General features: G+C 42.8%; 1 protein-coding gene across 1 annotated transcript in view; it reads right to left on the bottom strand.

The window, feature by feature from the left end:
* Nucleotides 1-21,645, bottom strand: part of GLT1D1 (glycosyltransferase 1 domain containing 1) — an 86,339-nt gene extending 64,694 nt beyond the window's left edge. Inside the window, exons 1-4 of the mRNA XM_039505476.1 lie at nt 21,352-21,645; nt 12,198-12,346; nt 8,978-9,083; nt 3,132-3,183 (exon numbers count right to left, since the gene is read on the bottom strand). Coding sequence (XP_039361410.1) covers nt 3,132-3,183; nt 8,978-9,083; nt 12,198-12,346; nt 21,352-21,419 — 375 coding nt within the window. The 5' untranslated portion in view covers nt 21,420-21,645. The remainder of the gene's footprint in view (nt 1-3,131; nt 3,184-8,977; nt 9,084-12,197; nt 12,347-21,351) is intronic.
* Nucleotides 21,646-23,101: the final 1,456 nt, after the last annotated feature.

Below are 23,101 nucleotides of genomic sequence, written 5' to 3'. Positions count from 1 at the left end.
AAGAAATGCCTGGAGTCAGTCATGTTGCAGCTCATTCAGTCAGGCTAGTATATGCAAACGGTGCAAATTTTCTGAGTTCATTTCGCCGTGTGAACAGTCCAGGTGGCAGCTAAGGGATTCCTCTTGCTATCTGTAGATCAGTTTCCAAAGGAACTGCTGTTTCAATTAATGAATGGACCAAGTTCTGGTATACTGTGAGGGTGACTCCCAAACAAGCTTGCAATAATGTAAAGCAGTGGTTTCAAGCACCTGTATTTGGATCAAAATCACTCCCCGAGCAGAAGTATTGTATTGTCTGGAGCAACTGGAGAGCAGACCTGCTACACCAACCTCTTAAGCTATGCAGTATGTACTCCCCTTTGAACGTGGCGAGCTCTGCCGCCTGGTGTGGAGGATGGGTTGGGCCAGGGCCTCCACAGCTCTCTTTGGGTTTGTTAGAGCTGCTAATGACACTAGCCAGGAGCAGTCTTTGTACTCAAGTGAGGGCAAAGACTGCAGCTGTGCCCAGTTCCTTGTGCCTTCCCCATTCTCAAGCATCTGTGAAGGGTCCAGGTTCAGGCCTCGTCTACATTTGGCATTGGCCCCAAATACAGCCATTCGGTGGCCAGCCACAAGTGTAGCTGCCCTAGTGCAAACACCTGTTATAGAAAAGGTAAAGAACGCTAAACTGCTGCAGCTTACCCAGCTTCAAGCAGAGGTTAGCCCCACCATTACAAATAACAGCGTTGCCTGGAAGGGAGTTGCAGTACTGCAGGTACAATGCTGGTTGTAATTGGGGGAACAAATACAGGCCCTTAAACTGGTATATTATGGGCCAGAGCCTCAGATGGTGTAATCTGACCTAACACATTCAAATCAATGGAGGTTTATTGATTTACAGCAGATGAGGATCTGGCCTGAAGTTTGTGAAGCACTTCAAGGCCTTCAAAAGGCAGGTGTTATCGAAGTGCAAAGTATTATTTTATTAGTACAGTGGATACTGTTGCATGATCTAAACTACTTCCACTCAAAACAAATAAAAAGGTTATTTCCTTTTAATATCTTCCAGCACATGCAGTGCAATTATAAAACAAAACACACAAATGACAAAGAGGAAAAAATATGACCAAACTAAATGCTTTCAATTCTGGATTATTGGTGTTTGGGTGACTGCTCTACTGCTTTTCTATTTGAGGATAATTAGTGGGATTAGCTAAATTATATACTGGGCCAAATTTGTTCACTAAGAAGGATTATTTAAACAAAGCAAAATCTGACGACAATGTAATTACACTAAACCCATGCCTTTAGAAAGAATGCTCAGACAGAAATCGGCGAAGAGAATCACATTTCTTGCACAACTGATTTTGTCCAACCTCACTGTCTGATTTATTTGCAAGGCCTGTTTCTTAAACTTCTTTAATTTTAGTCTCTCTCTGAAATTTGTGAGGGACTCTCTGTAAAATTTCAATGTAAGTTTACATTTTTCTCTTGTATTTTACTTTCCCCATTCGTTTGGTCTATTCAATATATTTTTAATAGTATAATTTTAGGAAAGTGGCCACATTCACCCATGGTAGGACTACACCTGACTTCAGTTCAATTACCCCCAAAATGAATTTGGAACAAGACATTTAAGATCACAGTCTCACTTTAATTCCTTTTTGTTTTAGAGACTGTGGTGGCTTTAAAATTTTGGAATAAATTCTGGACTATGCAAAGCTTAAGTAATCAATTGGACACATCCACCTCACTAAAAAAAATTGGATGAGGCTACTGAACTCATTTCATATGTTACTTAAATAATAATTGAATATCAATCTCTAGAAGTAAATTACTTAACACCAGATCTTGGGAGAAAACTAACCCTAGCAATTAAGGGCCTGATCCTCTAGCCAATGAAGTCAATGGCAGAGCTATCATTGACTTGAGTGGTGAAGCATGAGGGCTTAGATGAATGTTACCACATTTAGGTCCCAGTCCTTCAAAGAGTTCCACACAGGTGGATTCCTATGTCCATGTGGAACTCCACTACAGTCAACAGGGCTACATATGGGGAAATATGTTTGCCTATAAGATCAGGACCGTATGTATTAGGTGTATGGACTTTCATAAATACAATATACATTCTCCAGAAACACACAGTACAAGTACCAGAGAAAAAGCACAAAAGTTGTGTGTCCCAAAAATCTTTTCCTGACATCCATAATGGTTCAAAATTTATCTTTGAGCGTTACACAATTTTATTAGAAAACATTCCTTTTTAACAATCTTCTCCCGTTACAGTAAAGATTCAATGTAAAGCTTACTGTAGAATTGAATTCAATGTGGAAATACATACTTCATGCAAATAAAAATAATGCTGCCTCTAACAGGACTGAGAGTGTTTGGAAGAACTGGGCAACTATCAGTTATATTTTCTGCTGAATATATTATTTATTATTCAATGAATTTTATTTTGTTGTTATTCATCCAGAACTACTGCTGATCAGATAATATCCTTCAAATAATGTATTTTTATCTAATATGTTATATTACAACTAAATTTATCCAGTATTTGGCCAGCTGCAGCATTTAGCATAGAAAAGTTTTTCATTTTGTTTTCAGAAACTAACACAGTTTTTGAAAAGGCATTACATATTTTGGTGCTGTATACCTTTCGCAACCTGGTAAATAGGGGATCTCATATTGCTGGGGTTGGCCAAACATTCATTTTAGCTTTGCAATTCACCTTAAGGAGTTTGCTTTATTTTCTGTGTTGAAAGAGCAAGTATTTACAAATTAATTTTAAAAATTGCTCACTGTAAATAGAGCTGTTTAGTAAAATTGTGGCAACATCCAGGGGCTTAGTAAATGATGTAAAAGGAAAGAACATAAACATACTATCAGGAGATACTCAAAAGGCAAAGGCTAGTTTTAATTGCTACGGAGCAGTACTTTAAAAACAACTATAAACTCTTCTCAAATACTAAAGGCTTTCAAATGTCAGACCTATTTGACCCGGCAAAGTGCATAAATATAAAATGTTTTCTCCTCCAGAAAAAAATCAGAAATACACAATATGAAGATTATTAAAATTCTCCCGCATTATTTAGAATTACATTTTATGGTAATGCCTAGTTGATAATGCTATAATAATCATATAAACATACCCACTCTGCTGCTGCCAGTTCCTTCATTTTCTCTGTGAAAGCCACTGCAAACCTAGTTAAATGGACAAAAATGGGTAGGATCATCCGCTTAAAGTCTTTAAATATAATAATAAAGGGGCACTTCAGAACAAAAAGTATATAAGAACAAAGACTGGAAGCTGATAAAAATGATTACAGTAAGATGGAAATGCAGGAAGCAGGAATTCTATTTGTTTTGCCAAGTAGAGCTAAAGTGAGGATTTATTGCATTCAATGAAAGTCCAGACACTGGGGATGCCCACTGCTATTTATCCAGATTGACACTGTTGCCTCCAGGCTGCTCTTCCCACTTCTAGTCCCAAGGTATGGTACACCTCTTTCTAACGAGAGAAAGAATCTGAAGTCCAATACAGTTAGGGCATGTCTACACATACAGTGCTGCAGCGGCCCACCTGTACCAATTCACACCCCTGAGCAACGTGAGTTATATCAACATAGGTAGTGGTATAGACACAGCCCGACATATTGCTGGCAGATCAGCCCAGCCCAGCAATGTGCACCTCTTTACCAGTGAGTACTTATATAACACCCCACCTTCCCTTCTCCCCCGTCTCCTTTTTGTTTCTAAGCTCCTGTATCAATGCTGTTTACTTAAATCAGCGTTGATGAGAGAGGAACATCTGTGCATCAAAAAGTTCACATTATAGAATATTTCCTTAATGGAAGAGGAATAAATAAAATTAATGAACAGGAGGAATAAATACATTAAATAAAGTAGAAAGATGGTCCACCGTTTAGGGTGCTAGCCTGGGACTCAGGAACCCCAGGTTCAATTCCTTCCTCTGCCACAGACTTCTTGTTTGGCCTTGGGCAAGTGACTGAGGGCTTAGCTACATGGTGCAACAATGTGCACAAAGGGGGTGTGAATTCTGAAGTGCACTGTGTTGCGCACTAACTGGCTCGTGTAAACCCTGCTGGTGCATGTCAAAAGTTCCCTAGTGCGTGTTAACATACTATGTTAACACACAGTAAGGAACTTGTAATGTGCATCAACAGGATCTGCATGGGCCAGTTAATATATGCCTCCCTAATACTCCTGTGAGGAAGGAAAGTAGTATTACCCCTGTTTCACTGATGCACAAGACTGCTTGAAGCCAGAATTTACAAACGCGGTCTCTAATTTTGGGTGCCCAAATTCAGACTCACCCGGCCTGATTTTCAAAGGTCATGCGTATATCAAGCGCCAATTAAAGTCAACATCAGCAACATGTTTAATACCTAAAAGTTGTATGTGCCATACAGTTATCTTTTTACGCCTCAATTCAGGAAAATATCCCTATTCAGAACAGCTCTTAAACACATGCTTTAATTTAACTTTCAATCCCAAGGGGATTTACGCATGTGTTGGAGTTGCTGTCTTTAACTGGGTCCTTAGCAATAATGCTTTAGTGACTGATCCACTGGGGTCCTTAGTGACAATGTCTTAGTGCCCACTGGGACTTGAGCACCTGCACAGTGCTACCCTGAACAGAGCGGCTTTCTGAAATCAGCATGTAAGGCCTCAGTTCTTTTTTTCCCTTTCCCTAGATTGGGGATAAAAGTATAGGCATTGGGGAGATGGGTTACCACATTAAATCTGTGATTCTGGGTTTGTCTTCCATAAAAGTAGTATAACAATCTGTGGTTCTTATACTGCACCCCCATGGTATGTGGGTACCAATGGGTGAGGCACTCTGGAAAGTCACAGCCACAAAAATGCTCTTTCACTAGAAGCTGTTAATGTTGTAATTTGTTGGTGTGAAGTCACAATCATTCATTAGAAGTCATAGTGCTGAATTATTATACTTATTTTCACAGTCACAAGCCTGTTTCCATGCAGTTGCTTGGCAGTATCTGCTCTACACCATTACAATGCATTCCACATATACAATTTGACAGTTTAAAGGTTATTAAAGCCTTTGCAAATGCTTGTTTTCTCAAGTTGCATATGCTCCCTTTCAAGTTTTTACAATTATACTTTCAATACATCACATTAACAAGCAGAAAAACTCTTGCTCCCAAGTCCACAAAGTACTGTCAAATTGAAAATATACCCTGGAGGAGTACAACCACCATTTAGAGGAATTTGATTAAAAATGAAACACTCATTATAAAGCTAGACACAGTTCAATACTTTGTTTTATGGAATTTGTTGGTATATTGTGCTGGACAAGTAATCTACGATTCATGGAATTTTCTGCTTAGAACCCTGAAATCAATAATTAAAAAATCAATTTTTATTTTAATAACTATGCAATGAATAATACTGCCAGGATGATCTGTTCACCGTAGCTTCTAGAAAACTGAATGAACTCTACAAAGCATGTACATTTTGAAGCATCAGAACAAATCCAGCCTAATAAAATACCTTTAAAGTTCCTAAGCTAATTATCACAAAACTGCATTGACTACACATAGAAGCTATTTGACATATGCAAAAGCTATGTTTTTGCAAGATTTCATATACTCTAAGTACAGGAACACAGATCTCAATGGAGAGACTTCAAATTAAAAAGAATAGGGGTCCAGTTTTTATAAAAATGTTCAGTTTGCTTCTGTCTAATGTTCACACTTAATATTTTTGTATCAATTGCCACACTATCTCTTTTCTCCTCCTCTTCCAGAGTTATTTACCATGGGTGTTTCTGAAATGAAAACTACTAAACTTCTAAGGCCTCGATTCAGGTCAGCACTTAAGCATCTTCTTAAATATAAGTCCCACTAGGACTTAAGCAAGGAGTGGGCAAACTTTTTGGCCCAAGGGCCACATCAGAGTTGCACAACTGTATGGAGGGCCGGGAAGGGAAGCCTGTGCCTCTCCAAACAGCCTGGCCCCCGCCCCCTATCCGTCCCCTCAGAACACCCAACCCATCCAAACCCCCCTGCTTCTCGTCCCTTGACCACCCCCTCCCGGGACCCCCCACCCCTAACTGCCCCCCAGGATCCCACCCCCTTATCTAACCCCCCCACCCACTCTCAGTCCCCTGACTGCCCTCCCGACCCCTATCCACATCCGCACCCCTGACAGGCCCCCCGGGACTCCCACTCCCAACCCTCCCTGTTCCCCATCCCCTGACTGCCCCCCCAGAACCTCCGACCCATCCAACCACCTCCCTCCTTCCTGACTGCCCCTCAGGACGCCCTGCTTCCTTACCCAATCCCCCCGCTCCCCGCCCCCTTACCAGCAGTAGGAGCTCGCAGCCGCGACACCCAGCCAGAGCCAGCTGCGCTCTCCACACTGCCCAGCAAAAGCGACAGGCCAGAGCGCGGCCTGCGCAGCGGCATGGCTACGGGGGAGGCGGAACAACAGGGGAGGGGCCGGGGACTAGACTCTCCAGCCGGGAGCTCAGGGGCCGGGCAGGATGGTCCCGCGGACCATAGTTTGCCCATATCTGACTTAAGCACATGCTTAAATGCTCTCCTGAATCAGAGTGTTAGTGATAAATGAGGCGTTAGTGATTGGTTCACTGGGACGCTGACTCGTGCCCATGCACAAGCGCTGATGTGAATAGAGATACTTTCCTGAACTGGAGTGTAAGGCCTCGGTTCATTCACGTATTTAAGCATGTGTCTAACTTTACGCATGTAAGTAGCCCCTTAGCTTCAATGCGGCTACTCAGGTGCTTAAATTTCAGCATGTGCTTAAGTACCTTGCAGCTTCAGGGTTTAGAGTCCTAGTCTTCAGTGAGCTCCACCTCTGCATTCATGCAGAGCTCATTGTAGAATCAAGGGCTACAAAGCCTATTCTGCCACCATTACTTAATGTGACCATTACTTACGTTGATTAGTACCATATTCTATGAATATTCCCACTGAAATCATGTTTTACTTGCATGTCAGTGGGATGACTCACAGAGTAAAGCACTACTCAACACGAGTAAAGGTCACTGAATCAGCCTCCAAATAAACTGTCAATAAAAGTTAAATCAACTATTACATTAATTTTAAAATACACCACTACCTCGATATAACACAAATTTGGATATAACGTGGTAAAGCAGTGCTCTGGGGGGCGGGGCTCGCACTCCGGTGGATCAAAGCAAGTTCAATATAACACGGTTTCACCTATAATGTGGTAAGATTTTTTGACTCCCAAGGACAGCGTTATATTGAGGTAGAGGTGTACCAATAAAAATGTACCATGGTTTTGAAATACTCTTGAGTTCTAGTGCATGAAATGGAAGGTCCCACACCTGCCTCCAAACCCCACTGAACTCAATGGAAAGATTCTCATTGACTTCGATGGACTTTGGATCTTTGGATTAAGACAGACCCTCCTTTTCTGTCAATGTAGATGCTGAAAGAGTGAAAAGTGTCATCAAAAAGTCTGTTCATTGTTACATGTATATTCTGATTCAGGAATTAGTTCTTGCAGTGTCTTGGATAACTTTATAACTAGTCACTGGATTTTTTCTTTCATTGTAAAACAACAGGTTAACACGCAATACTAAATGACTTTTCTTGCATGGTCTATACTGCTTTGTTTACGCAGCTCTAAAAAGAAGCATATTAACAAAAAAATAAAAGAAGAAAGAACAAAACCACTTTCAACTTGAGTCTCAGACACTACAGTCAAGTGCACTGTCAACGTGACAGATGCAAGCACCACATGAGCCACAGAAAAAGCTTTTGGGAGGCATAGGGGGAATCAGATTTAAGTCTGTAATGTACTGATCCTAATGCAAATACTTGTTAGTTGTGGTTTTGCTGAAATTAAACAGTTGGGCCGCTTTGAACTTGGACTGCAAATGCTGATGGAACGGGGTTCCCAAGATAGACATTATTTGTAGTGTAGAAGGGAGGTTAATAGAAAATAGACATGGAGCTTTAAAAGTATCATTTTGGGGCAATGATTATTGTTGTTTACTATATGTTTGTACAGGGCCTAGCACAATGGGGCCCAACCCAGTTTAGGCCTGTAGGCACTACAGCAATAACAAATCATCATCATCCCGGTTTGGGGGTCAAATACCCAACTGTCACGTTAGGTATGAATGACAATTCTGTGGATATCGTGGGACACTCTCAGCTGTATTTTAGTCCTCGCAAACCACTGAAAATATACATTGAACTAAGTGGGGGCAGGTAACATTGATTTGCACTCACATACTAGGGTGATGAGCTTAATCAAAAAAACTAAGATATATAGATCACATTTTTGCAAGAGAAAAGACATAACATCCCAGTGCAAACTCACTACCAGTCTACCATTAAAGAGCAATAAACGGCCAGAGGCTCTGCCTTAAAAAAAGCAAACCTATTATTTTCCAAAAAATTCTCCTCCTCCTACACACACACATCTGATCACATATAAATTAAATATGCTAGGTATTATTCTTACCGCATTTCTGATTATAAGATTATTACACCTTTTACCTGCCCTATAATATGATTTCCTCCTCACATGCACACATCCACTATTCTCGGGAACAGTTGTGGTTTAGCAGACAAAGCACAAGGTTAGATAATTAGGACCACAAGTTCCATTAACTTTTAATTGGACTTGAGCTTCTAACTAACATTGGTGCTTTGGAAAATCCCACGGGTGTTTTCGAAAATCCCCAGGGCTCTTCCACCAGTTCCTTGTCTGATTTGGGCAAGTCATTAATATAGTCAAATACCACAGTGGTGACTGCGGTATAAGAACAGAATGTTTACACATTCAGGTTTACAAAGGGTTTGCTCTGTTCTTATTGAAGTCTATGCCAAACTCCCAGTAACTCTAGTGGTAACAAGTTCAGGCCTTTAATAAACACCAACCACAATATTTATTTATTATTATAATGATGAACAATAATCTTCTGCATAAACCCTACATTCATTGTTACCTGGCTTCTTCTAACACTGCCCCCATCACCCGGTGTTTTTCTTCATGTTTGACGTCTTCATTTATATCCGTGCCACCAAAGATGATCCCAAAAGGAATTCTACTACCTACAAAATGAAAATAACTATGAGACAGACAGACAGGCAGGAGAGCTACATGTAATCTAATAAGATTAGGACTTGAAGAAAGTACTAGTGAATAGCGTTGGTGAACATGAGATGTTATTCCTACAACAGTGTATATCTCCAAGCTATGTTTCTACACTCATCAGCACAGTCCTTTGATGACACCTGGTTAAGCTTGAATTTTAATGGGATCGTGCAATATGTATACTCTATTACACACACGCTAGTCTATTATCTACCTGCAATGTTTTCTTAGGCCCTGCCTATACTCAGCCAAAAGGCTGTTTCAATAAATAGTTGGTTGGAACAGCCTGAGCTTCCATACTCAGCTGCCTTCCAAGCATTTTACAAGCATTGGTTGAACCACTTAGTTGCTACATTTGAGAAAAGGTCTTTAGCTGAGATAAGGCAGAATAGGTGAAGTCTGCTATAGTTTCTCCCTAGAGAACTGAAGCTGCTCTGTATCAACCATTCTACTTAACTCTGTCCCATGATACAGCACTTGCTCGGGTTTACAGATTATCCAGAAGCAGCTTCTGTAAAGAACAATGTTTGGTCACTATATGAAATGTACTTCAGGAGTCCCAAAATGTGCTGGTGCAACAACAATTGTACGAGTGCTGGGTGTGCCAACATGTTATTTTATTGGGGCTGCTGTGAATGAGGCCTTGTCAACACTCAAGTTTTTAGTCAGAGGTATAGCTACATCAATGTACTGCACTGGTGCAAAAACCTTTCATAGACATACTGCACCGGTGTAAACTGGGACTTGCACCAGTATACGGGTAGGGTGTCAAAGTTTACACCAGGACAACTACATCTGCGTTTCTACATTGATGCTAAAGCCTTAATGTGAACATGGCCTAAGATTACTTAGAGGAGGAAAATTGTGATAAAAATGAGATTCCATTCTAATAGCATTTGTTTATTTGGAACCAGACGATTTTTAGTACATAGCAAGTTACCAAAAAACTAATCAACATAGCGGACTGAGGATATTATCCTCGATTCCTTAAGAATTACAAGAGCACTGAAAACAAGTGGTCACTTTTAAACTTCATTAAGCTACAAATAACAACCTGATTGCTGCTAATTACAACACACATGCTTTTAAATTCCAGATAAATGAGATTACACTTTGGCAGAACAAACAAGTCTCTAGCAACATTGGAAGAGAGGGATGCAGTTATTAGATCTGTCATCTAAGCTACTGATTTTGTGGGTTTCACATGGAATTGTGAAGTTCTATAGGTCAGGGTCGAGGAACCTTTACCAACTGTCTATTGCCTGGTGTTTGCAGCTAGTCCTTTGGGGAAGAAGTCTGTCATTTTGTCTCTAAAGCACAATTGTGCTTCATAATTGATAACTCAAAATATTGCACATATAAAGATGCTTTAAAGATGACCGAAAAGGGATGACGATGTAGTGCCACTCCCCTACCGCCCCTGCAAAAGGGCTTTTATTTTCTCCTTTTTTTCCACCTTTGGGTGGTAGTGGTGTCAATGATTCAGCAGATGGCACTCTTTCCTCTGAACATTAGACCGATGTACAAACATGGCTTGGGAGCAACATGCTTCTGAAGACACCATCTTTTGGAGGAGAGATAACTAAGGCCCTAACTACTAATCGTTGTTAATATTTTATTACAGAACCTCATCCTGCAGCCCTTTCTCATGTAAGTTATGGTTACAGGATCAGGATCAAAATATTCACATATGGCACTACGCTGGTAAATGTTTTTTCAATAATGACAAGTTTTTATTATTATGAAAAATACAGGGAATAGATGTTACTGTTAACATGCCAATTACTAAATTTCTGAAACCAATTATTGCATCTCCTCCACATTCTGTTCCCCCCCCCCTTCAAACACTCAGTAATCTCTTCTAGATTTGTCAGTTCAATCATCCTGGTAATCATATTACTGTACCTTTTTTGTGTGTGTGGATTTCCATTTTATTTTTCAATATAATTCTGTTTGCTGTTGCAGCTGTTTCTAGGAACAGTGGGATTGTGATTTATTTAAATTAGTAAGATTTTCTCTAAGTACTTAACATGAACTGAACTTGGCTTCCATCAAAATCAGTATTGGTGTAAAGTTAGGCCAAACATTGAGCACTTTTGAAAATCCAACCTTATGTTCACTCCTCTACCTAAAATAGCATGTAAAATCAGTCTTAACCTCTTTCATCAGCCTTTCCTGTAACCATTTGGTCTTGTCACAGAATAAAAATCACAATACACCGATTAACAGAGATTATTATTTATTTGTATTCCAGAGTTCCCAGTCTGAATAGGGTTCCATTGTGACAGACACTGTACAAATGCATACTAACAGTAATAAATTAAACTTTGAAACTCCTAGTACCAGAAAGATAGAGACTTTGGGGCCCTGAAAACTAATGTTATTTCCTGGTCTGTTGAAAGTAATCCATTATCTACATTTGACCCAATGTATAGACTCGGATGATCTGAAAATGAGCTCAAGAATTGGACTGTATTTGCAATTTCAGCTGCTGACACTGTCTGTAATTCTGGAAGCCAGTGTTGCTAGCATGTCATTAATGGCAGACTAAAATTTTGTTCTACTTGACCAGTTACAATAGAAGATTTTATTGTCAGCTAACATGCTGTCTCCTGCAGTTTAGCTGGCATGACTGACAACTCAAAGTTATTTCATGTCTAGAAAACATGATTCATTTTTCAACAGAAAATCAAATTAGCCTCTCTCTTTTCTTCTGTTTGACCTCTGCTATACTTAGCCAAGCTATTATCATCCTCTGAAAGAGCACATTTGTTGAAAGTATCTTAATGTTACTGTAATGCTCTTATCTTACTGGAGTAAAAGTATTTAATTATAAAACACATTGTGTCCTTTAAAAGTACAGTTACTTAGTTCTCTCTGCTCTGGATCAAGTCTCCACAGAGAAACATTTTCAATGTTTATTAACATTTGTAGAAATGGATAAACTGAATAACTACATTATATATGGGTTTATGCACATTTTCCATTTGTAGCTATTTGTATTCATTCCTGCTTTCTTTCAGTCTCTTCTTTTAAGGGTTATTTTTACTGCTAAATTGAAAGAGGATTACCTTGCAGAAGTCTGCCTCCTTTATAAAGATGAATAGCCAGAGCTGCTTCAAACTTCTCTGCAGAGATTAGATTTGCTATTTCAGATGGGTTCTCGTAGTCAAAAGCATCCTTAAGACTGCATATGTGACCCACAGCTTCTAGATGATCCCTTCATCACAAAAACAATAGAACAAATGGAAGATGATGAATATTAATATGCTGCAGACTTGCCATTATGTTAAATAGCTTAATAAAAACATATTTTGCTTAAAAACTTTTATCCCCTAGATTCACCCTCCTTATGCAACCTGGGTTGGAAAATACTCTCTCATGAAAGCCCCTTTCTGATATCTCTATGTCCTTCTGATTTTTATTCAACAGGGTGTGTGCTGCCAGCAATAGGATCTGCATCCCCTCACATGGCCCAATCTTCCAAGGTACTGAGAACCATCAGCTCCCTTTGAAATCAATGAAAGTTGAAAACATTCAGCACATTGCAGGATCTGGCTCTATGAACCTGATCCAATGTCCTTCAAATCACTGGAAAGACTCCCTTTGATTGCTGTATGTGTTGGATCAGGCCCTCAGTGGACTGAATCCAGGGGGCCTTGTGAAAGAAAATATAAAAGCATCCAGTTAATTAATCCCATTAAAAAAACTACCAAACCATCACCACCAAAAAAAAAAGTGCAACGTAAAACTTTGTTCAGTGCAAAAGGATTTTAGGCTCAAGCAGAGGACTAAAAATTGTATTCCTCCTGCTAACACATTATTTGACCTTGGACTTCATTTCTCTTTGCTTCAGTTTACTCATCTGTAAAATGGGGTTAGTTCTCTATAATTGAGCCATTTATTTAAAAAATTGTTATTTAACATGTTTTCATGAACATACCAAAAATTAACGCAACTGAGATTTTAAAATATCAAGACAATATTATTTTTTATTGTTGGCTTTCAAGATGGTAATGATATACATTTTGCACAATATAATCTAACAATATTCTTCACATTAAAGCCCTGATACAAACACTGTTAAAGTCAATGGAAAAACTTCCACGGATTACAATGGGTTTTGGATCAGCAATCTACTTACTACCAGTGAGATTTTACATCCCCCTACTGAAACTGAGATCAGTTGACGGTTGTGCCATTGTCATTAGCCAGTGGAGGAACATGCCTGTATTTTGATAGAAACTTGCATATTGTGTCAGTAAAATGTATATAAAATAACTTCAAATATGAAATGTTTACATTTCCAGCATCATAAAAAGAACACTACATTTTTGTGGTCATTAGATATTGCTCCAGTTGGTTCATTTCTCATCTACATATTAATTATTCTGGCGTTAAAATCCGTGACTTCAATAGCTTCTTGAATATTATTCTTTTTCCTTTCTCTGTCGCTTCGCAGCCTCTCAAAGAATGTAATTATCTGTCCTGGGGAAGTTAGTTATCAGTGCAGAAATTGCTGCTAAAAATGCTATAAAACGTCTTGAGGCTCTGGAAAGACTATTAGCACTATAACAGACAGAGCCTTATTGGCACAACATATGGTACTATATTTCTCCATTATATTGAATAGGAATTCATTTTACTTTGGATTTCACCATTTGAAATAAAACTAATAAATTAGAGTAAGCATTAATAAATAATAAAATACAGCCAAATTGTAAGGCCTTTATTCACATTGTTGAGCAATTATTCACATGAGCAGTCCCATGTACGTTAGTTGGGGTGTTTACCAATGTATGGGGGTTTAAAATTTGGCCCTAATTAAATAATAATGAACTGCAAACCCCACAGCTGTAGAAATGCATTCTCTCAGGCAGGCAGGCAAGCAATCGGGGTGCTCATGCAAACATTTCACAAGTTCTCATGTGCTCATTAACTTGTCTAAAATAATTTTTTTTCCCTTCAGTATTCCAATTAGCATACATCACTATCATGTACAAGCAATATGTTTGCATGTTACAGTTAATTTGAAAATAACTCCCTAACACCACACTCCAAGGACTTCAGAACCCAAGAAACTCAGCTAGAAATTCTGAGCTGACGCAGACTTGTCTAACTACAGGAGGTGATCATATTTCCATTTGTCTTCAATTACCACAGCTCCAAATCACGTCGCTATTTTTTATCATTTCAGAAATTATGATGCAAACAAATACTCCAAAGTAATTTGGGTCACTCATGAAACTGTTCCTGGGTGTTGCTCAATCAATGTTACTCTTTATATTTTGATCCCCTCTACATAACAAACTATCTGCTGAGGGACCCAGATGCAACATACTAAGGCCCTGACACTCATAGACTTTAAGGTCAGATGGTACCATTACGATCGTTCTAGCACAACGCAGGCCACAGAACCTCATCCACCCACTCCATAACAAACCCCTAACCTATGTCTGAGTTAGTGAAGTCCTCAAATCATGGTTTAAAGACCTAAAGGTGCCAAGAATCCTCCAGCAAGTGACCCGTGCCCCACGCTGCAGAGGAAGGCAAAAAACCTCCAGGGCCTCTACCAATCTGCCCTGGAGGAAAATTCCTTCCCGATCCCAAATATGGCGATCAGCTAAACCCTGAGCATGTGGGCAAGACTCACCAGCCAGCACCCAGGAAAGAATTCTCTGTAGTAACTCAGATCCCACCCCATCTAACATCCCATCACAGACCACTGGGCATACTTACCTGCTGATAATCAAAGATCAATTAATTGCCAAAATTAGGCTATCCTAACACTTTTCTGTCCTCTGTCTATATGTGGGACTTTATGGTGTTATCACTGGTGTTTAGTGCAATTAAAAAAGCTTGGTCTAATCTACCCTATAGGGTTGCTATGTGCCCAGGTTCATCCTTTTTTCAAGGTAGCTGTCCCTTGAAATCTGTACGGGTGCTCAGTACACACTACCACCTGTCCAATTTTATGGGCTCAGGATCATCCTGGATGTCCTGGGGCTGTGGGGGGTTGTACCTCAGAGGTGGCAAGCCCACCTCTCAGGCAAGATTGAACCATGTTTTAATCATGTCAAGAAACTGTGACTGGTTCCCTAATATTTTAGTTTTTGTAGTGTAGAAGTAGGATTGATTTGACTTGCCTTTCCCATGAGTTCCGAGCAGTGTATGTGTCGTAAAGAGCAACACTCAAGCCAGATGAGAAAGGTGTCGAAAGGAGAGCTCTCTGCAGTTCTTGGCCCTGAACCAAGCTGATGGCTACCCAGATGACAAATTTCCCTACTCCAGCTCTAGCTGTTACATATGGGGACAGTGGGATCAATGGCAAAACCTGCCAACAGAGGTGACCCTGACAGACGCAAATCAAAGCAGAACAATGGTGGTCTCAATGGTAAATGGAAGGGGAGACTTCCTTGCAGTGTTCTAAAAGATGGCTATTTATGAAGGAGACACTTAAGGAAGCAGAGCCTTGAGTTGCCACTATTGAGGTCCTGGATATGTCTAGAGGTGGGATAAAAAGCTGGACTCACTCTATGACTGGTTGTTCAGGGGCACGTAAAAGATAATATACAATTTAGGAAGTTAAAATGAATACTTTGAAAATTCTTTACAATCCCTAATCCTGAAAACATTTATACACATGCCATTGAGTTCAATGTAACCACTCACTCTCATGCTTCAGGTTAAGCACATGCATAAATATCTGTGGGATCAGGGTGTTAAATAGGATTTATCTAAAGTATTAGAATTTGCAGAGTGCGATTTTCGTCCTCCATGAAAGGCTTATTTTCGCTCAGGGAATGAAGAGTACAACTTCCTGTACACTTGAACACGCACCACCACTTCAAGGAGGATGGGGCGAGGATGCTTTAGAGACTATTTTACAAGGTTTTTATTTCATTCTGTTTTGAAAGCTCGCTGTCTGTGAAGTCACAGATGGCCCTGGATCAGGCCAAGGCATATATACACTACTGATATATTTTGTTTTCTCGTCTGATAAAAATTGTGTATTTAAATTGTTTTGCCAATTCATAAACAAACACTTTTGGAATAAAAATTAATGCGTTCTCTGCTCTCTGTAAAGTGAACACACGTGACAGTGTTGAGCCTTGCAAGAAATACTGAATTTTGAGGTAGTGTTTGCTCTATTGTTTCCTTGTAGAATGTGGGTAAATTTCCAAAGGAACATCTGCATTACTGACATTCTTTACTTCAGGCCAGATTTTGCCATCCTTACTTATGCTGAGTAGCACATTACTCCATGAACGGCCCAACTGAATTCAGTGCCACAACATGTGGAGTAAAGTGCTTCTACACTGGAGTTTGGGTCTCAGAATCTGGCAGTTGGCTGTTTCATTGGAGAGAAGTCAAATCAGAGGAATTGTGAATTGTCCACTACTCAGGCTGAAACAGATCATTTGTTATGGTCCAGTTGAATAATAACTTGGAGGCACAGCTTCAGCTGCATCACTTACAGACTCCAGAATTAAATAATCCAGTATTTAGAGAAACACTGTGAACTCTGGATTCACTTTATTGGATTTTGTTCTCTGTCTGTGGGCTTCAGTTACTTTCATATTTTATCATCTAGTATTTTTGGTAATAAAATTTGGATGCTGATTATTCAACATAGTGCTGGGCATCTGGGACTCCTGCATTCCAGCTTTGGCTCAGCCACTGATTTACTGTTTGGCAGTAAGTAAATCCCTTCACTCTTGTATAGACCCAATTCTTCTCCTTTTAATTCTAAGGTGAACTTCAGGTACTCAGCACATTTCAAAATCAAGCTGTACGTCTCAGCTTCTTAATCTCTGGGAATAGAGAGAATACGCACCCACCACACTCACATGAGTGTTGTGAAAAGGCAAAGAAAGAGAAGTCTTTAATGCTGTGGCATACTGTAGATCTATACTGTTTGTTAGTAATACTGCTGGTAATATAAAATTAAAAGGTGCAGTTCTTTTCTGACTGTGTGTGCCCCATTCACACTTTAATGAAGGACTTACATAGGAAAGCAATTTTTGTGTAACATGGCTACAAAAACCCAGGTGATGTTTTATGATCCATTTCATACATTCTTTCCTAGTCTTATTGATTACTCCTGGGGGAATTTTGCACCTCTGCACATGCACAGAATTTATGCCCCCTGCAGATTTTTTTGCTTCCCCACAGAAAAATGACTTTCTGATGGGGAAGCCATGGGAAGCCACAAGAGCGGTTACATGCGCCCCCCCACCCCAGCAGTATGTTTCAGATGCCCAAGGCAGCCGGCAGAGAAGTAAATCACTGTGGGGCAGGGGGCAGAACTGGGGAAGACCCAGCTTGTGGCTCCTACCCTGCGCAGGACTCAGCTACTAGTCCCTGCTGGGCTACAGAGAATGGGACTTCCTCTTCCTCTGCATGGCATCTGGGGATGGGTCAGACCAACCCCCAGATTTCTCCCCCAGCTGCAGGAAGCTCTGCGAATTCCTTCCCTCTCCCCCCAGCCGCACACCCACTTCCTGCACCCATTGCTCCTAAGCTACAGGAGGAGGAATCCCTGTACAGGGAGCTGCTCCCCCATGAATCCAGACCCCCTCATACCTAGACCCTCCTGCTGAGCTCCACTCCCCCCTGCACCTGGACCACCCCACTGAGCCCCAACCAGCTGCACCTGGATCCCCACCCCACTGAGCCCCACCCCCCCAGCATCTGGACCACCACACCCAGCCATCCCCCCACTGAGCTCTGTTCCCTCACACCCAGACCCCTGCCGAGCCTCAACCACCTTCACCTGGACCCCTTGCAAAGTCCCATTACTGTTGCACCCACAACTCTCCCTCCCCCCCAACAATCACCTGTGCATCCAGATCCTCCTCCACACACTTGGATCCCCCCACACTAAGACCCTTCACACTTGGATCCTGCCTTGCTGAGCCTGCCTGCCCGCACCTGGCACAGAGGGGCAGGGCCCTGGGGTGTTTCTGGGGCAGGCCAGTCCTGGCGTTGTCAGGGTTGAGTGCAGCCTCACTGCGGAGTCCATGTCTGGGCAGGGAGCTGCACAGTGATCTCCCACCTCTGTGCAGCCAGGAGCCTGTGCTCCCCAATGTCGTGCTGGAGCCTCCAAATTTATTTGACAAATAACATTTGCAGAATTTTTATTTTTTTGGTGCAGAACGCCCTCAGGAGTATACTGATTGCTGCTTCTGGTTTGTCCCAGCTAGCAATCTGAAAAATGCAACACCAACACCCCCACCTGAGTCCAGAGTTCATGGTACTTCATGCACTGCAAGTTTGTTTTGTGGTTCCAAACTGATTGGGATTCCAAGGTTTCCTGCGAGTTAAAATAGTCTGTGGTTCTTACATGCTGTAGCTTGCATCACCTGTGTTGTGTTTTGCACTATATCCACTCCTCTTCTTCGCTCCCCACCTCCAAAAAAACCCACTTTCTTTTATATTCTCATTTTGAATGGGGTTGTACTGTACAATAAGTTACGGGGATAGAGTGACTGCTGTCCAGGAACTTCTTTTTCTGTGTTTGTACAGTACCTAACACAACCAGGTCCTGGTCTATGATTAGGGCTCCTAGGTGTTACAGTAATAATAACGCCCCTTTTTTAAATACATTTCATACTACTACATTGATTCTCTTCCACAAAGCCTCGGTCAGCAGGTTGGTTTCCAAAGCTGCTGCTGAGTGTAGAGGTCCTAATCTTAAACCTACTGAAGTCAATGAAAATTTCTACTTCAGCTGGTATTTGGATCAGGTCTGTATGCCTGAGCCTCAGAGGTAGTGACCAACCACAATTCCCAGTAAAGTCTATGGAAGCTGTAGGTATTTAAATTAAACTTTGAGAGGCTGTCACTGTGAAACCAAATCTGTCCTCATATAACCTTTTTTGGTTTGAAACGGCCTTATCAGTGACCTTTGTTCCTCTCCCTTACAAAAAGAACGAGGCACCTTTATTTGCACACTATACACTATTCTTGTGAGTGTAACAAACTGTAAGGATGGCCAGCAGTTTACAATTACTCCTGTACACCTTCAAACATTCACTTAATTCATTCATACTTATTTAATTAACATCAATTTTTCTTTAATTTCTCCCTGCCTTGGACATCTCTTTCCAAACAGCATGGGAGGAAGGAATTAACAGATGATTTGTGTTGGCTTGAAATGAGTACACCCCAACAGATTCATAGATTCTAGGACTGGAAGGGACCTCAAGATCCATTGTGGAGTGGGACTTTCAAAACTGCATTCGTGAGGGGCAATTACTCTGCTTCTAGGGCCCGAAATTAGTAGTTTTCTCTCTAGAAGTAGAGCTGAACCCAGTGAAGTTTCACTCTGCTTGTCAACAGGTCCAATCCTTTTGGAATGCAGCACTCATCACTTGCTGGGACTGTAAATGTTGGAATGCGAGGCCTCAGGAGTGGAAGATGAATGGGGAATACCTGCCTTCTGCAGGTTTCAGAGGGGTAAGCCATGTTAGTCTGTATCAGCAAAAACAATGAAGAGTCCAAACATGAAACCACACTAGTTTTATGCTTTTAATCATAATGCTCTTTTCTTACACATTTTATAGAAAAGTAAAACTGCAAGGTAAACAGTAGCATCAGCAATGTGTATTTGTACAGTGCCATTAGTCCAAAGATTTCAGAGTACTTTATATTCATTAATGAAGCTTCACACTGCTTATAGGAAGTATGTACTAGGACTTGTCTACATGGGGAAACTGACCAGAATAGTTATTGCACTTTAAATTCACATCCTATCTTATCTTGGGTAAGTTCTTTGTGTAGACAAGCCCTTAGCAATCTGATTTTACAAGTGGATAAACGGAGGCACACAGGGTGGTTACCTGACATCACACAATGTAGAAAAGCTAGGGAAAAAATGTAAGAATCCTGATTCCCAGTTCCCTGCTCAGACACAGATAAAAATATTCCTTTTCTGGAGAGGTAACTTTTTAGAAGCTCTATGTAGCACCCACCTTATTAACCTGACATGCCTCGAGTCTCCCTGATTTAGAGGTTGCAATGCTTCTTTTGTGACTTATTTTGAGGTTGTGTTTATAGTCTCAACCTCTCTGAATGAAGGAATTTTTCAGGGCCTGAAAGAAGCCCTGATAGGAAAATACATTATGCTGCACCCACTCTTCACATGGCTGTCCCTATGGAAGTGGAGGTGGGGGGGAGGAAGGACGGTTTATACACAAAGGAATTCACCCACTTCTTTCGGAATGGGAGAGAGAAAGAGAGGCAGGCAGCGTGCTCTCTTGCCCATGTGGATAAAAGGGAGGCCAGGCACAAGGGAGATGACAGCTCCCTCTTGCTCTGGTGGGGAGGCAGGGACAACACGGGGAGGGGTATCCCCCTTGTCTCTGTGGATGAGGAAACAGGCATAGGGTGCCCCCATTTTTCCTATGCAAGGGGGAAAGGCAGACGTGGGAAAATCCTCCTTGAGAATGGAGAAGACAAATCCCAGGGCATCCCCCCTTGCCCCTGTGAACGTGGGGAAGAGAAGAAAAGCGGGTCCAGGGGAGCCTCCGGCCCCTGTGAACGGGGGAGGCAGCAGCGGAGGGAGGCCGGTCCAGGGGAGCCCCCGGCCCCTGTGAACGGGGGAGGCAGCAGCGGAGGGAGGCCGGTCCAGGGGAGCCCCCGGCCCCTGTGAACGGGGCAGGGAGCAGCGGAGGGAGGCCGGTCCAGGGGAGCCCCCGGCCCCTGTGAACGGGGGAGGCAGCAGCGGAGGGAGGCGGGTCCAGGGGAGCCCCCGGCCCCTGTGAACGGGGCAGGGAGCAGCGGAGGGAGGCGGGTCCCGGGGAGCCCCCGGCCCCTGTGAACGGGGCAGGGAGCAGCGGAGGGAGGCTGGTCCAGGGGAGCCCCCGGCCCCTGTGAACGGGGGAGGGCGCGGGGGAGGGAGGCAGGTCCCGGGGAGCCCCCGGCCCCCGCGAACGGGGGAGGCAGCAGCGGAGGGAGGCGGGCCCAGGGGAGCCCCCGGCCCCTGTGAATCGGGGAGGGCGCAGCGGAGGGAGGCCGGTCCCGGGGAGCCCCCGGCCCCTGTGAACGGGGCAGGGCGCAGCGGAGGGAGGCGGGCCCAGGGGAGCCCGTAGCCCCGTGAACGGGGCAGGGCGCAGCGGAGGGAGGCGGGCCCAGGGGAGCCCCCGGCCCCTGTGAACGGGGCAGGGAGCAGCGGAGGGAGGCGGGCCCAGGGGAGCCCCCGCGAACGGAGCCGGCACTTACCGTATCCTGCCCGCGGTGGTAGCGTTCCCCGTCTGGGCCCGGAGACAGGCCAGCAGGAGCAGCCTCATCGCGGCGCGGTGCGTCCCGTCCCACCGGGCCCGGCGGCAGCTACGGGCAGCTCCCCAGCAGGGCCAGGGCAGGGAGCCACCCTGGAGCCGCGGCCATCGCTCCGCAGCCGGCACCCGGGGCAGCGTTACCGGCCGGCGGCTGCCGCTGCCTGCGGTCCGACCCCACAACGGCACCCCGGCCGCAGGAGCCCGGCGTTAGAGTTCCGCCTCCCCCGGGGCGGGACGGAGAGACCCTCCCGCCTGCTCCCTGCGGCGGGGCGGGGGCAAACAGACAGTCCCAGCCCCTCGCCACCTTCCACTAGCCACGGACACCAGTGACACCTCACACAGGGCTCCAGCCCTACGTGTGGGGCCAAGCCCTATTCTGAGTGGATCGGGCCCACCCAGGAGCGAGAGAGACAGACCTGAGGGGGGGGGGGGGGCTGACTCGTCTTTAAACTCCCCAACACTGATCTAGCCTGTCAGGCCAGTAAAGTCAGAGAGAGAGAGAGAGAGACTCCCCCCGCCCCTGCAAATTCAGGTCTCACAAAGCCAGAGTGTTGCTTCACTTGCACCACTTTTACACTGGGGACTTGAGCTGAGTTACTCCTGATTGACGCCTCTCAAATCTGTCCACACTAGAAAGTTGTACCTCTTTAACTATGCCGGCATAGTCAAAGTGGTACAACCTGCCCTAGTTTGGACCCAGCTATATTAGTATAAAGGGGTGGGGGCTGTTATACGCATTGGAAGTATATACTAGTATAGGTACACCACACTTGAGAAGGCTTTGCAGGTATGATATATGGGCATACCATATTGGCAGAGTACTCCTTATATGGGTCCAGTTTATAATGGCAAAAGTGGCATAGCTTATTCCAGTCCCCCTTGCGTAATACACTAAGGAATTTTGCTAGCACAGCTATGTTGGTCACAACTCAAACCTCATCACATCCCTGACCGACATACATATGCCAGCAAAAGTTTGCAGTATAGACCTGACCTAAGTTACCTTTATACTGATATAACTGCTAGAGCTTTTACTGGTATAATTATGTTGGTTTTAAAAAAAAGTCACACCCCTTACCAGATCTACCAGTCAAGTTTTTATGCCCTTAGTGAGATTAGAATTAGAACCTGAGAGAGAAACATATGCTTTCTTCCTCACACATGCACATAGCTGACAGACACACACCCATCCTTACTGCATACACATTACTGGAGCCAAAACGTTCTCAATATTAGAAGCATTCAGATCTGGGATTTTTATTTAAGCCTAGCACAAATTAGCATATCCACGCTAACTGTGTATGCTCACATGCATGAATTTAAACAGAGCTGCCCAATGTGAATTAGGGAGATTAAAAATTGAGGCTCCCTCCAAACGAGTGAGATGTGGCAAATCGCCACATATTAACAAAGAAATGGCCCATTAGGAATATTTCATCAAACTGAGGGGTGATTTATAAAAGCTACATGTTTTCCTTTTTTCCTCATTGTTCTGTTTTGCATATGCAAAGAAACCAATCATCTGTCAAACAACAGCCCACAAAAATACATAGCTTACTGTGCTCTGTAATAATATTTCCGCTGTATGTGTTTGCATTTTTTTATATAGTAATTGGATGTGAATGTATTATCCATCAAGATGAAAACCAAATGAAAAAATTAGTAGATCCAAACTTTCTCAACATTAGGCGCAT

Source organism: Mauremys reevesii, linkage group 18, assembly GCF_016161935.1.
Source record: "Mauremys reevesii isolate NIE-2019 linkage group 18, ASM1616193v1, whole genome shotgun sequence".
Lineage (NCBI taxonomy): Eukaryota > Metazoa > Chordata > Testudines > Geoemydidae > Mauremys > Mauremys reevesii.
Note: the sequence above shows the minus strand (reverse complement) of the source record. Positions and strands in the feature narration are given on the sequence as shown.